At 40.9% G+C, this 13,161-nt stretch overlaps 1 protein-coding gene across 1 annotated transcript; it reads left to right on the forward strand.

Moving 5' to 3' along the window:
• The first annotated feature begins 8,855 nt into the window (after positions 1 to 8,855).
• On the forward strand, positions 8,856 to 12,567 carry pdzk1 (PDZ domain containing 1). Its single transcript, XM_061089187.1, has 7 exons — positions 8,856 to 9,062; positions 9,185 to 9,410; positions 10,144 to 10,476; positions 10,585 to 10,781; positions 10,875 to 11,096; positions 11,179 to 11,475; positions 12,464 to 12,567. Exons 1-7 carry the CDS (start codon positions 8,856 to 8,858, stop codon positions 12,515 to 12,517), a joined length of 1,536 nt encoding a protein of 511 aa, XP_060945170.1. The 3' UTR covers positions 12,518 to 12,567.
• Positions 12,568 to 13,161: the final 594 nt, after the last annotated feature.

Raw genomic sequence — 13,161 nt, forward strand, 5'->3', positions numbered from 1 at the left:
TATTCATTAAAACCTTATTAAAGCTTTGTTGAATACAAGCGCCTGTTATGGTTGCAGGGGCTCACTGTCGCCCCCATCTGGTGCATGGGTGCACTTTCCGTCTTTATAAATTGGGTGAGGGATCAAAAAGCTCTGTGCTGATGGGAAAGATTCTGGTCTGCAGTGTTGTCTCAGTCCTCAGCAAGAGTACAAACATCATCATCTCCTCACTAACCACATGGAAGATCCCCCTTAGTGGGAATAGTAAAGGATGATACCTTATCTTAAACCATCCTTCACAAAACCTCAGTGATATTAAAATCCTCCAAATCCTTGTTTGGTGTTTTTAAACAGCCACTTCCTTATTTCTCTAATTACCTACAGTCAATATTTGTTTCTGTTAACCATGAACACAATCAGCCTTGAACAAATAGTTTTTAGTATTTAGTCATATATTCAAACCATAACTCCTCAGAGGAAAAACTGTGTCATCCAGATGTTGGAGGTAGTGGATCAGAAGAAGCTTGTATGGCTGTTTAAACAACCATCATCAATTCTGCCTCATCGATTGTAATTTAGCACACCGGCACTGGCTTCACAGATTAATTGACTCAGACTCAGAATCAGTTCGTTATCATAATTATATTGATAATTGTAATAAATTGCCCTGATCCCATTGTTGGCATTTATAAACATTTGAGCAGTGATTTACTGAGTTTCTGAATATTTTGTAAGTTACTCAAAAGAAAAAAACAAACACACAAACACTGAGAGGAGACCGCAATAAGTTCAGATTGATTTGACTATAACGTCAGGAGGTTTTTGTCTGAGTTTGTTTGCAGGATTATGAAAAAAAAACGACTTAACCGATTTCTATGAAAGTTTGACGAGGGGTTGGATCCAGGAACCTTTTCACTTTTTGATGATAGAAAACACACATGTCAATGGGACTGGTATGATGATTTTGTGTACTTTGGTGCGGATCCTAGTAAAAATTAAGATCGAGTGAATTTAAATGTGGTTTCATTGGGGGTCAGTTGGGCCCTTCACAAAGGTATATGTTTGTGCTCTGCTGGGTATCCTTCTAATTTCAATTGGGGTCAAAGAATAGGAGCTAATTTTGTCTCTATAAGAATCTCATTGTTTTGTTTTTCAATAGGATTGTATTTTCTCTTTGATAATATTTATTACATTAATTACATTACATTTAGCGGAAGCTTTATCCAAAACGACTTCCAATAAATGCATTCAACCATGAGTGTACAAACCAAGAACAGAAAGAATCATGTAAGTACATTAGCTTAAAAAAAAACAACAAAGTGTTACATATAAGCGCAACTTGTATTAGACCATCTCCTTGGCCAAGGTATAGTTGGAAGAGATGTTTCTTTAGTCGGTTTCTTTAGTCTGCCGAAGATGTGTAGACTCTCTGTCCTGACTACAAACAGCCGTGATCTTGTTGAGGTGCTAGGTGTCTTGCAGTGAGGGAGAGTTAAAATGACAAATGTCTCTGCTGAGTCTCTGAATAATTGTTCTGATCTGAATTGTAATTTTGTGTGGCTGCCATTACTTCATCAAAGATTTACAAATCAAGATCATACGTGGTTGCCAGACTGTCGAGCTACATCACTGTGCCAAAGATGACACACAGAAACAACATGGGCTCTGAGCCCGGACAGGTTACGTGCTTGTTTGTGTCCTCAGCACCACCTGCACATTTGGGAGGTTCAAATTGCTCTGCTTTCTGAGGCATGTTATTGTTGTGGAGAATGCAGGATTTGGCCTCTGAACGCTCAATTGACTCCCGGCAAATTGCTCCCATTATTTCAAGGAGCCATGCCCTCATCATTCTCCTGCTCTAATTAGCCGGCTCGGGCAGGTCCTGTCCAGAGCCTCTTAGCCCCCCATAAACAAGCTGTGTGAGGACGCTAATCAACGTGAAGAGAGCGACTAGTGCTCCCCGCTGAGTGCAGTTATCACAAGCTGGCATGGCTTGTTGATTACCGATGCTCCACTGCTGATGACGACAGGTTGGAGATAATCACTTGCGGCTTGGCATTTTGCTCATGCCTGTATCCTCTGGTTGCTACAGCATATTAATACTCGGCTGCAGCTATGGTAAATACACAATGAGATTTTGTTCCACATAAACAACTGCAGCTCCGCGGGATTCATCAGTCCGGGCGTTCACCGTCACGGAAATACTTTTCTTTTGGCAAACACAGGGCCGGGACAGGAGGTAATGGATAGTGAATGCATCAGTGCTAAGCCGAGCTGAAGGAGATTCCTGTCTCCTGCCTTTGCTCCGGCCGCAGTTCCTGGACCCCTGTTATCGATTGTTCAAACATGGCTCTGGAGCTGGAGTGGAGTGTGCGGCTGCAGGTAGAGAGGATGTTTGTGTGGGTTATAATGGAACCAAAACATCAGCAGCCACATGAGACTGGTCTGAGGACACATACACCTGGATCAGAGTGTGTGTGTGTACAAGCAGGGAGCCCGGTGCCCACAAGCCTGCACTGATTCCTCCATTACCTGCTGGTGTTCATTAGCAGAGAGTCACGTTTTCTGCATTTTACCCATGAGTGCTCTGTAAAATAACAGTGAAGGTGCATTTACTGTACTGTACAATTTGAGAACTTGCTCCTTAGCATTTTATGCTATTCTCCTTTTTTGAATGGTGCAACAAAGTGTTAACAAAAGAAGTGTAGTCGAGCACTGGGTATCATAAGCAGCCGAAAGAGAAAATACAAAGACAGGAGACAAAAACAAAAGGGACACAAACAAACTGAGGAACATGCTATAAATTCAACCTGGCGGGTTTGAGATGTGAAAACAGAAGGTCTGTGCCTGCAGAGGGATGTGTGTCTCTATGTGCAAGGACTAAGATGATGGGGGGTGAGGGTATCAAGTGATGAAATATAAATGGGTTTTGTACAAGCTATATGTGCATCATCACACAAAAAAACAACACATCTTGCATTAGTGCTTACAAGGCAAATAAAAGGTAATATCTAATTTAATATGTTTTCCAGCCCCAAGGTGCATGGGGGGGATCATTTCCAGTGATGACACTACTCTGAAGGTCAAACAACAGCAATAAATGGGGAATCACAACGGAAAATAGCAAAACGCAATGGGGCCACTGTATGACACTCGTGATGACAATAGATAGCGGCGGCATGTTTGGTAAAGCCCTTAAGTCTCACCCGGTGGAGTCAGATTTGAACAGCAGACATATTTTGACCTTGCTTTGATTTTGTCTACTTACTTAAATGTCTAAGTTAATTTGGTTTTGAATTGCTGATGACTGAGGGAAATGTCATCATCTCTGTGTGTGTACATGGAATTACAGGGACTTATAGTTTCCCCGGAGACTGTGTGAAGGGATGAGACTATAGGATCTTCTTCATAGAATTCAGATCCTTCTCAAATCTTAGAGCCAATAAATCACCAGGCTGTGACGGATTTCCTCCGGAATGGTATAAGTGCATGAAAGAATTCTTGGTTCCTTTATTGAAGGCTTCCTTCAACTACACTCTCAGGGGTGGGGCTCTCCCGCCATCATGGAGCGAGGCATTTATTTCAGTAATACCAAAGGAGGGAAAAGACAAAATGGACTGCAAAGGGTATAGACCAATAAGTGTCTTAAACATAGACTATAAACTGTATGCAGCTATATTGGCTAAAAGATTAAACACAATAATGCCTTCCTTGATAGATGAGGACCAAACAGGTTTTATAAGTAATAGGCAAACACACGATAATATTAGAAGAGCCATAAACATTATTAATCAAATTTCAAAAGGAACATCAAGCGCAGTCCTTCTCAGCCTAGACGCCGAGAAGGCATTTGATTCGGTAGGATGGGATTTCTTATTTCAAGTTATGGAAAGATTTGGTTTTAGTGATTCATTTATACAATGCATAAGAATGCTGTACTCCTCCCCAACAGCGAGGATAAAAATTAATGGGAGCCTTTCGAATCAAATAATGCTACAACGAGGATGTAGGCAAGGTTGCCCATTAAGTCCACTACTTTTTAATTTTTTTATCGAGCCCCTTGCCCAGGTTATCAGAGAGGAGACCGCTCTGGTGGGTATAGATGTGGGAAGTGTAGAGAACAAAATTTTTCTATATGCGGACGACGTCCTTGTCACAATTAAAAATCCTGAATCTGGTATCCCATTGCTTATGAACATCCTGGGAACGTATGGGCAATACTCTGGTTATACACTGAACGTACAAAAAACCCAAGTCTTGACCTTCCGTTTTACGCCCTCAAAGCAATTGATGGGCAGGCACCAATTTAATTGGCACCAATCACAACTTAAATATCTTGGTGTCTCATTGACAAAAGACCTTTCACAACTATATGATGTTAATTATAGACAGATAAATAAGAAAATATATGATGATCTGGGCAGGTGGAGCTTGCTCCCCCTCGACCTCGGCAGTAGGATTCGGACAATCAAAATGAATATTCTCCCAAGACTATTATACTTATTTTCAGCACTTCCAATAGAGGTTCCTGCAAAACAATTCAGAGAGTGGGATAAACATTTTTCAAGATTTATTTGGAACAACAAACGACCAAGGGTGAGATACTCAACTTTACAGCAGCCGGGGGAGAGGGGTGGCATGGCCCTCCCTTGTCTTAAAGATTACTATCTGTCAGCTCAGCTGAGGTATCTTGTATGTTGGTGTAACCCATCTTATGAGGCTAGGTGGAAAGATATTGAGCTATCTTTAATTGAAATACCTATCCAGTCAGTTCTGGGTTGCCCTGGCAGGTTTAAGGATGTTCACCAGCTACATAATCATTGTACTAGTTTCTCTCTGAAGATGTGGTCAGATGTAGTAAAGAAATATCAGCTCTGTAGAGAGATTGGGGTGTTGAGCTGGCCTGCGTTCCATCCACACTTCCCTCCAGCTTTACAGGACCATAGGTACAAACAATGGACTAAGCGAGGAATCACCTCCTTCTGTAGGATAATAAAGAACGGAAACCTAAAATCTTTTGAGGATTTGCGTAAATCTTATGAGTTGGGTGGAGAAGATTTTTATCGTTACTTACAGATCCGCCACTTTTTTCTGGAAACAATAAAGACCCCTAATTTAACTGAACCCTCGAAAATAATTCAAATTTTTATAGATGCTTATGATTCCAAAAGTATTAAAGGTATCACTGGAAAACTATACAAAAGCTTTACTTTATTGAATAAAAACTCAACAGATTATATTAGACAACGCTGGGAAAAAGAAGCTAATATGGTAATTCCAGAAGAAACGTGGCTTCAAATTTGGAAAAATCAATCCACTTCCACAAACTCTTATTTCTGGCGAGATTTCTGTTGGAAGAATTTGATGAGATTTTTTATTACCCCTAACCAGACATCAAAATTTAGCGGTACGCAGGTCTCCTGCTGGAGGGAATGTGGTGGGATTTCTGCAGATTGTGTTCATGTCTTTTGGTCTTGTCCTTGTATTCTGCCTTTTTGGAGGGGAGTGAGAGAGTTAATTGTGGAAACTCTGGACATAATATTTGACTTTTCTTTTAGCTGTTTATATCTTGGAGAACTCCCTGAAGGTCTCAGTAAAGGAGACACATACCTAATGAAGATTTTCATGGTTGCAAGTAAAAAAGCAATTACTAAATGCTGGCTCCAGAAGAATCCTCCTACCATGAGACTCTTAACAAACATTATAAACTCCATCCAGGCGATGGAGAATTTGACTTTTGTGCTGCGGCTTCAAAAGGATAAAGGAGAGGAATACTGGAAAAAATGGGATCGCTACAAACATAAAGACTCCTGATTCTATCTCACTCCATTCCAATCAAAAGCGAGAAATATCTGTATTTTGTACTGCACCTATGCTTAACTTCTTTATACCTGCTTCCAAATGTGTGTACTGTCGTGTCCTAGCCCTCTTTTGTTTACTTGTTTGTTGTTTTATGCTCATATGTAAAACGAAAAATAAAGTATAAAAAAAAAAAAAAGAATTCAGATCCCAGTGATTAAACAGAGAAAATGAGCCTCGCCTTGAAGCACATCAGCACAGTGATGAATTAACTTGAGCAGATTTGTTTCTCTTGGCTTTGGTTGAGTGCTTCTCACCTTTGTCCCACACCGAGGACAGCGGTGTAATAATATGTCTTTTATTACCAAAGGACTCTCCCAGAGCATAGTAACCATAAAACTGGAGGACTGAGCTACACCCGAGCTCTCCCTGAACTTTGGTGAGCCTGGAGAAAGTTGCTACGAATTTTTTTTCCGTCCACTCAAAAACAGAGTAATAAAGAGATTGTTAAGCTCACTTCTGATTTATATTGACATGGAAAACGATTAAATGGTCTGCATTTCAATGACATGTTTAAGCTCTAAACAACCACTCAGCGTGCTTCAAACTGCGAGTCCCATTTGCACACGCACACACTCTCACTGATCCATCCGGACACTTTGACATGTGGACACTAAAGGACACTTGGACTGGACGTTCCAATATGAGGACGAGCTGCTCTTCCTCCTGAGCCACCGCTGTCAAAAACATAAAATCTTAAAAAGAGATGCATGACTGCGGTGAGGAAAACCTTAAACATATTACGGTCCTAATGTGAAATATGTTGGAGTACTGATGGAGAAAAAACTAATTTTAACTTTAGCTAAATTAGAATGACACCCTGCAAATCAAGGCCCAACAGTCCCCTTTAGAAAACATATTTAAATTCACTTGATCCAGAATTTTATTTGGATCTGCACCAAATAGCACACACTCATTAATATGAGCCCCTGACATATGTTAGATTTTTTTCATCAAGCTCCATGAATTATTTTCTTTGGAATTAACGAAAATCATTGAAAACATTGTATTTAATAAAATGTTTTCCGCATAATCCCCCTAGCTATCTAACAAACAACAAATGTAATAAATGTTTATTAATACATTATAATATATATCATGAATCTTTTTTGAAGAGCTGTAATGTATGGGTGTGGGGAGATTCTTAAGTTGGATTGTCACTGTAAGTTTGTGTCTTGATTGTGTCACAACTTTTTTCCTTTCCGTGCTTTAGGTGAAACATTTTAATGCAGAGGAAAGTACACGTGTATGTAAATGAGTAAATATGCACATGATGCATCCCCTGTGATGTAGTGTTGTCTGTACTGTACAGGCCCCTGACGTGGCCGATCACCACCTGCGTCATCTACATTTGATCTCCACTGCTTCACGCTTCCATCTGTCTTACTGGGGGCAGATTGCACAGCGACAAGAGACATTTACTTACAAAAAGCTCAGTTAAATAACTCATCCTTTAGTCTTACCTTTGGCCTGTCAAAGTCCCTGCAGGGAGGCCGAGTGGGAGGGCGGAGGAGGGAGGAGGCCACATTGAAGCTACAGGAGATAACAACCAAGCAGTAACAGGTGAACTCCTCGAGCAGAGACGAGCTGGTGAGCACTTTACTCTCTGATTTCATATTATATGTATACTATATGAATTCTTTGCAATTGTTCTTGTAAATGTCCAACCTCTATAAGCCTTTAAACTTTATGTGAACATTCATTTGGGGTGCATTTATGTTATCTCTAGTGTCTGATGTGCGATCTTGAGAATTGTGACGCACATAGCTTTATGTTGGAAGCTTCTAGAGCTATGAATATGGCTGGATTAGGAAAAAATGTGGGTACATTTATGTGGAGAACATATTTTGTACAACTCTCTGCTAAATTTTGGCACAACCCAATACAAAATCTGACATTTCTTGATGCAAAATGCACTTGGCAAAATGTTATTTTCTTTATTGTAACTGATTAAAGGAGAAGATTAAGAAGGTGATAAATGATTTAAGATTGAAGGTTTTTTAAGCAATGACTTCTTAGCATGTGGTCAGGCTATGTAGATGTGAAATAAACGTGTCGTTGGCAGTCAGAGTGCAGGCATTTTGTTCCATTGTGATGTATTTGTTTACACTGCTGAGTTAAATTACTGAATGTTTACCTCAATTTACAGATGATATTTAAAAGTAATGTAGTGGAGTAGAATTATTATTGTTTTCTTTTGTCAACAGTTTTTTTTCCTGGCTCTTGAAATGACATATTAACTCATTATCATAAACAGAGAAACTGGAAGAACTGTATGACACTAACATTAAATATTTCTATTCTGTCAATCAATTACCTGAAACACACACACCTGCCCACCTCCCCACCTGCCCACCTGCACACTCTCACACACACACACACACACACACACACACACACACACACACACACACACACACACACACACACACACACACACACACACACACATTTCCTTTACGACCCTCTGATATGGAAATAATAGCTTAAAGGGGAGGATTAGAGAGACATTCTTTACTGTTGAATTCAAAGTCCAAGCCGTCTTTTGAAGAGAGTCACCACCACAGTCAGCTGTGCCTGCCTAACCATTAACTGCCACTGCAGTGCTGACAGGGGAGATTAACCGAAGCTATCAACCCTTCTATGGCTTCTTTAAGTCCAGGCCTATTCTATGAATATGTTTAAAGAATGACGGGGGTGACAGGAAATGGGGGGAGACAGAGGACAGATTTCAAAGGTTATGAGGAAATCCAATGGTGGCAGCTGCTTCTCTACTGAAGGTTTACATTGTGGAAATTGAGAAACATAAAGCAGTTGTGTATTGTTTAAATCACAGCTACAAAGCATCAATACATCTACATGATTTTTTCTCTAAATTGATTCAAACTAATGAGGCAACATTTGGAGATTAATGTTAAAACTAAAGCAACTTTATCGACTTTTATGACAGACATTAGGCGATATAACAAGTGTGTGTGTGTGTGTGTTTGTGTGTGGTCTTTCCTCCTCGTCAGGACATGGCTGGGTACAAGCCGAAGGTGATTTCTCTAACCAAGAGGCCGGGTCAGACATTTGGTTTCTATCTGAGGCAGGAGCATGGCGAAGAGGGTCACCTGGTTCGCTGTCTGGATATGGGAGGACCGGCCGAACTGGCAGGCATGAAAGATGGAGACCGCATTCTCAGGGTCAATGGAACATTTACTGATGCACTGTCCCATTCAGTGGTGAGTAGAGGATGTGAAAATGCTGCAGTGCATTAACCAAATCAATAACGACTCCTGGGCAATTGTAATAAATCCTGTCACAAGCATCTTTCCTCAGACCCTGCTTTGTTTCCCCGGTGCAGGTGGTGGACCTGGTGAGAAACAGTGGAACCTCTTGCACGTTCCACATCCTGAATGAAGCCCCCTACAAACAAGCAAAAGCAGAGGGAGAAAACTTGTCCAGCCCACAGAGCACGTCGGTCGCCAATGGTGTCGCCAATGGTGTCGCCAAACAAGCTCCAAATCCCAAACTCTGCTACTTGCTCAAGTCCAGCTCGGGATATGGGTTTTCTCTTCGCTCAGACAAAAGTGAGGTCACAAGGCAGCGTTTGAAAAGAAAAAACTGCAGATAAAACCAACAGACCCTGAGAAAAAACAATCCTCACACAAATGTTTTACCCCCTATAGATAATGAAATAGAATCTGAGTGTGAATTTGACTTCAAATTTGCAAAAAATTGGTTTTACAGAGTGTGTAAATATAGTTTTAAAGGCCGATTTACTTTCAACTGCAAACATGGTGGATCCGTGTAAAAACATAATATTGATATGATTTTTTCCCATGAAAACTTATTAGAAAGTAATGAAACAGAGATATCATCTTATTTATTTATTAATGTGTCAAAAGCCCAGCACACATTACCCATAATGCCACTCAGCTGCCAAAAGTCAAAGTTATGAGATTTGGGTTGTGCAAGAAGCTTATGCGATCTTCAAACTTACACTCTTTAACACCAACCAACACAGACTCAAGTGACATCACTGACATCACGTATAGTACTAAGCTCCCTCTAGAGCCACAAAAGCCTTTACACAACTTTTATTACAGATATAGTCGTGTTCTCCGGTAGGTCACCTGTAAATTAAAAACTGAGGTGAAAATTGGGCCAGACCAAAGTGTCCCTTTCACAACCTGGTGACCAAAAGATTATCCTATCTGTAAAATATGAATCTATATTAACGGTGCTTCATCATAAAGAAACAGAATTTGACCCATGAACAATATTATTTTGCTTATTTCATATCGTCTGGAACCTCTCCAGGTCAGCCTGGTTTGTTTATGACGGAGGTGATCCCAGGAGGTGTGGCTGACGGAGCCGGGGTCAAAGCCAACGACCGCCTGTTGGAAGTCAACGGAGAGAACATGGAAGACTCCACACACGACCAAGCTGTGGACAAAATCAGACTGGGAGGTGCCAGCATTATGTTCCTATTGGCTGATGAGGGAACAGACCGGTACTATCAGAGCAAGCATATGAAGATGGAAGCCTGTTTAGCCACAACCAAGTTCCTCCCTCACAAGCCACGCATAATTGAAATGGCCAAAGGACCTGATGGATATGGCTTCTTGCTAAGGGAGGAGCCCAACCAAACAGGCAAGAACAATATCAATATGTGCATTTAACAATAACTGGGATTTTCATCAACATTTATCCATAAAGTGAAAAGAGGAGGCTTTGTTTTGACTCATTTACACTGTGCAGGACATTTCATCAGGGACATAGACGAAGGTAGCCCAGCAGAACGATCAGCTCTGAAGGACATGGACAGACTGGTGGCTGTGGATGGCGAGGAGGTGGACAGCTGCACGCATCAGCAGGTAGTGGATAAGATCAGGGAGAGTGGCAAAGTTTGCTGCCTCCTGGTGGTGGACAAAGACACAGATCAAATGTATGGCCAGGTGAGTAAGGATTCCGCTCTATAATACACTAATATATATCTAATCTACTACAGTGCAGGAAATCCTTACCATGTCATGTTGTGTCACTCACAGGGGAAAGTGTCTCCTATGCTTTTCTGCGAGGAGATGAAGGGTTGCAATTCACCACCCAGTTACACAGAGGCCATCAATTTACCTGCTACCGTCCAACAAGCATCACAAGTCCAGGTGAAGGACGAGGAGCTCAAGCCAAAACTTTGTAAAATGGAGAGGACCTCAGCTGGATATGGCTTCCACCTTAAAGGCATCCAAGGAGTTCATGGGCAGTACCTTGAGGTGAGATTTAGAGGAACTTGCACTATGTGATCATCACACCTTAAAATCAAAGGGGAAAGGTATAAGTCACACTTTGTTTCAGGTGGAGAAGGGTGGAGCGGCTGACAGGGCAGGTCTGAACGACGAGGACGTTGTGGTGGAGGTGAACAGTGTGAATGTGGAACAGAGTACCCATGAGGAGGTGGTGGAGATTATTCGCGACAGTGGCAGCTCTCTGGAGATGCTGGTGGCTAAAAAGAGCGTCTATGACCAGCTCAAAGCTAAAGGAGTGAGTATCACCAGGCTGCTACTTGAGGAAACATCCTACGCTCAAGTTCACAATCAAGAGAGCAAGGAGGAGGCCAGACCTGAAACACCACCTGGACCAGCAAGAGAGCGGGTGAATGAGCCATTGTTTTTAACCACCAACAACTTATCAAAGGTTCCCCTTGTCAAGTAATAGATCTCAACATCTACCACTCAAATTGGTAAAAAAAGTATTCAGAGGCATTCATGGATCTTCATGATTTTAGTTGACTCGACTCTATTGTCACCACAATTTGCAGTTTTGGGCGACACCAACTATTTAGACATTCTTGTGGCCTGACAGCTTTGGTGAACCGTTGGCTTTTCATCTGGCACCTTCATAATCAGACCTTCATCCAATTTGTCAAGTATTTTAGTTTTTGATTAAATACTTTAAATACTAATGAAAAAATCATCAGCCTCAGCTGTACTTTGTGTTCACCGTCAGCTAGCTGATGTTAGCATGTTAGCACACTAAACAAAATTTGGAGCCAAAGTCTGTGTGGTGGCGATCGGGTGCTGAGGCAGTTTTAGCGAGATCCTGCCAATACACTCGTTCGACTTATTTCAAAATCAGTCTCAGCCGTCTATAATAACTTTTCACCTTATTTTCCCAGCATTAAATCCCTAATTACTGCTAAACTTATTGGAAACATGAATACTTGAACAGGTCTGATAAGATGTACCTGAAATGACAGACATCTTTGAGAATTATTTGTTTGGGCCATGTCCTATCTGTTAACAAGGAGGAGGCAGGAATATGACCTTTGCTGCAGCCAGCAAACAGGGGGCCTTGGCTTGTTTTGAAGATCTGACTATTGTCCATCTTTTTATACAGTCCATGGTTTTCATAACATCATTATTCTATGTATAGCATTAAGCTCACAGCACCAGATTGCACCTTCAGTATAGCTTACTAGAAATGCCTGTACACCACTGGTCTTGTTTTTCGTAGCCATATATTATCTCATCTTTACTAAGATCTTAAACGTAGTTCAACATGCCCAATGCCCTTTTATCTTTCTGAATACCAGATGCTACATACACATTCTCACAGGTTTAAACAGTTTTTTCTCTTTTAGAGCTCATCAGTGTCATCATCTGCATCTCACAACAGTTTCGACGAGAGGCTCTGAGACGTCACCTTGAGGACACGTCCCCTGATTTGGCCTTTTTCAATTTAACATCGATCCATTGTGTTTGTTTTCCTTTAAATCAGCTCTGTGAGCTTCACTTCTTTCAATTAATATCACAGAAGAGGCAAAGAAAAAGCAGAACAAAGACAATAAAGACTTCCTAAGATTCACAGTCACCTATGCACTGCAACTTGAAATCAAAAAAGAAAAGCTGCATCAGCTGTATGAAAATGGATAAGAACACCAACATGCTCCTGAAAACTAGAGTATGTGGCAATGCACCTTGATGTTGGTTTCCACCCGCCAATAAACCGAACAAAGATGAAAACTGTAGATCTACTTGTTGATGATAACTTATATCTCTCTATAAAAATAACTGCTGCTATTATTTAATGATCTTTGAATTAAATACATTTCTCAAATGAATGTAAATGAGTGAAAATGTATACAAACACAAATAAATTAACACGTACCATCTGGATTAAGCTTATTTTTCTTACTGTTTTTGTGCCAAACTAAATAACTCTCATCTTTGAAGCTCACGAGTGAAGTCATATCTTTTTTCAATTGACACCTCAGTGTGAGTGAAGCAGGGATGTGCTGTGAACAGGACAACTCCAGTGTGTTCAGACCGACTCAAAGAT

Source organism: Limanda limanda, chromosome 16 (assembly GCF_963576545.1).
Source record: "Limanda limanda chromosome 16, fLimLim1.1, whole genome shotgun sequence".
In the NCBI taxonomy this organism is placed as follows: domain Eukaryota; kingdom Metazoa; phylum Chordata; class Actinopteri; order Pleuronectiformes; family Pleuronectidae; genus Limanda; species Limanda limanda.

Excerpts from the sequence above, each read along its gene's own strand:
- pdzk1 (XM_061089187.1), top strand. The coding sequence starts at position 8,856 with ATGGCTGGGTACAAGCCGAAGGTGATTTCTCTAACCAAGAGGCCGGGT. Across the intron at positions 9,063-9,184 it reads ATGCACTGTCCCATTCAGTG|GTGGTGGACCTGGTGAGAAA; the intron begins GTGAGTAGAGGA and ends TCCCCGGTGCAG. Across the intron at positions 10,782-10,874 it reads CAGATCAAATGTATGGCCAG|GGGAAAGTGTCTCCTATGCT; the intron begins GTGAGTAAGGAT and ends TGTCACTCACAG.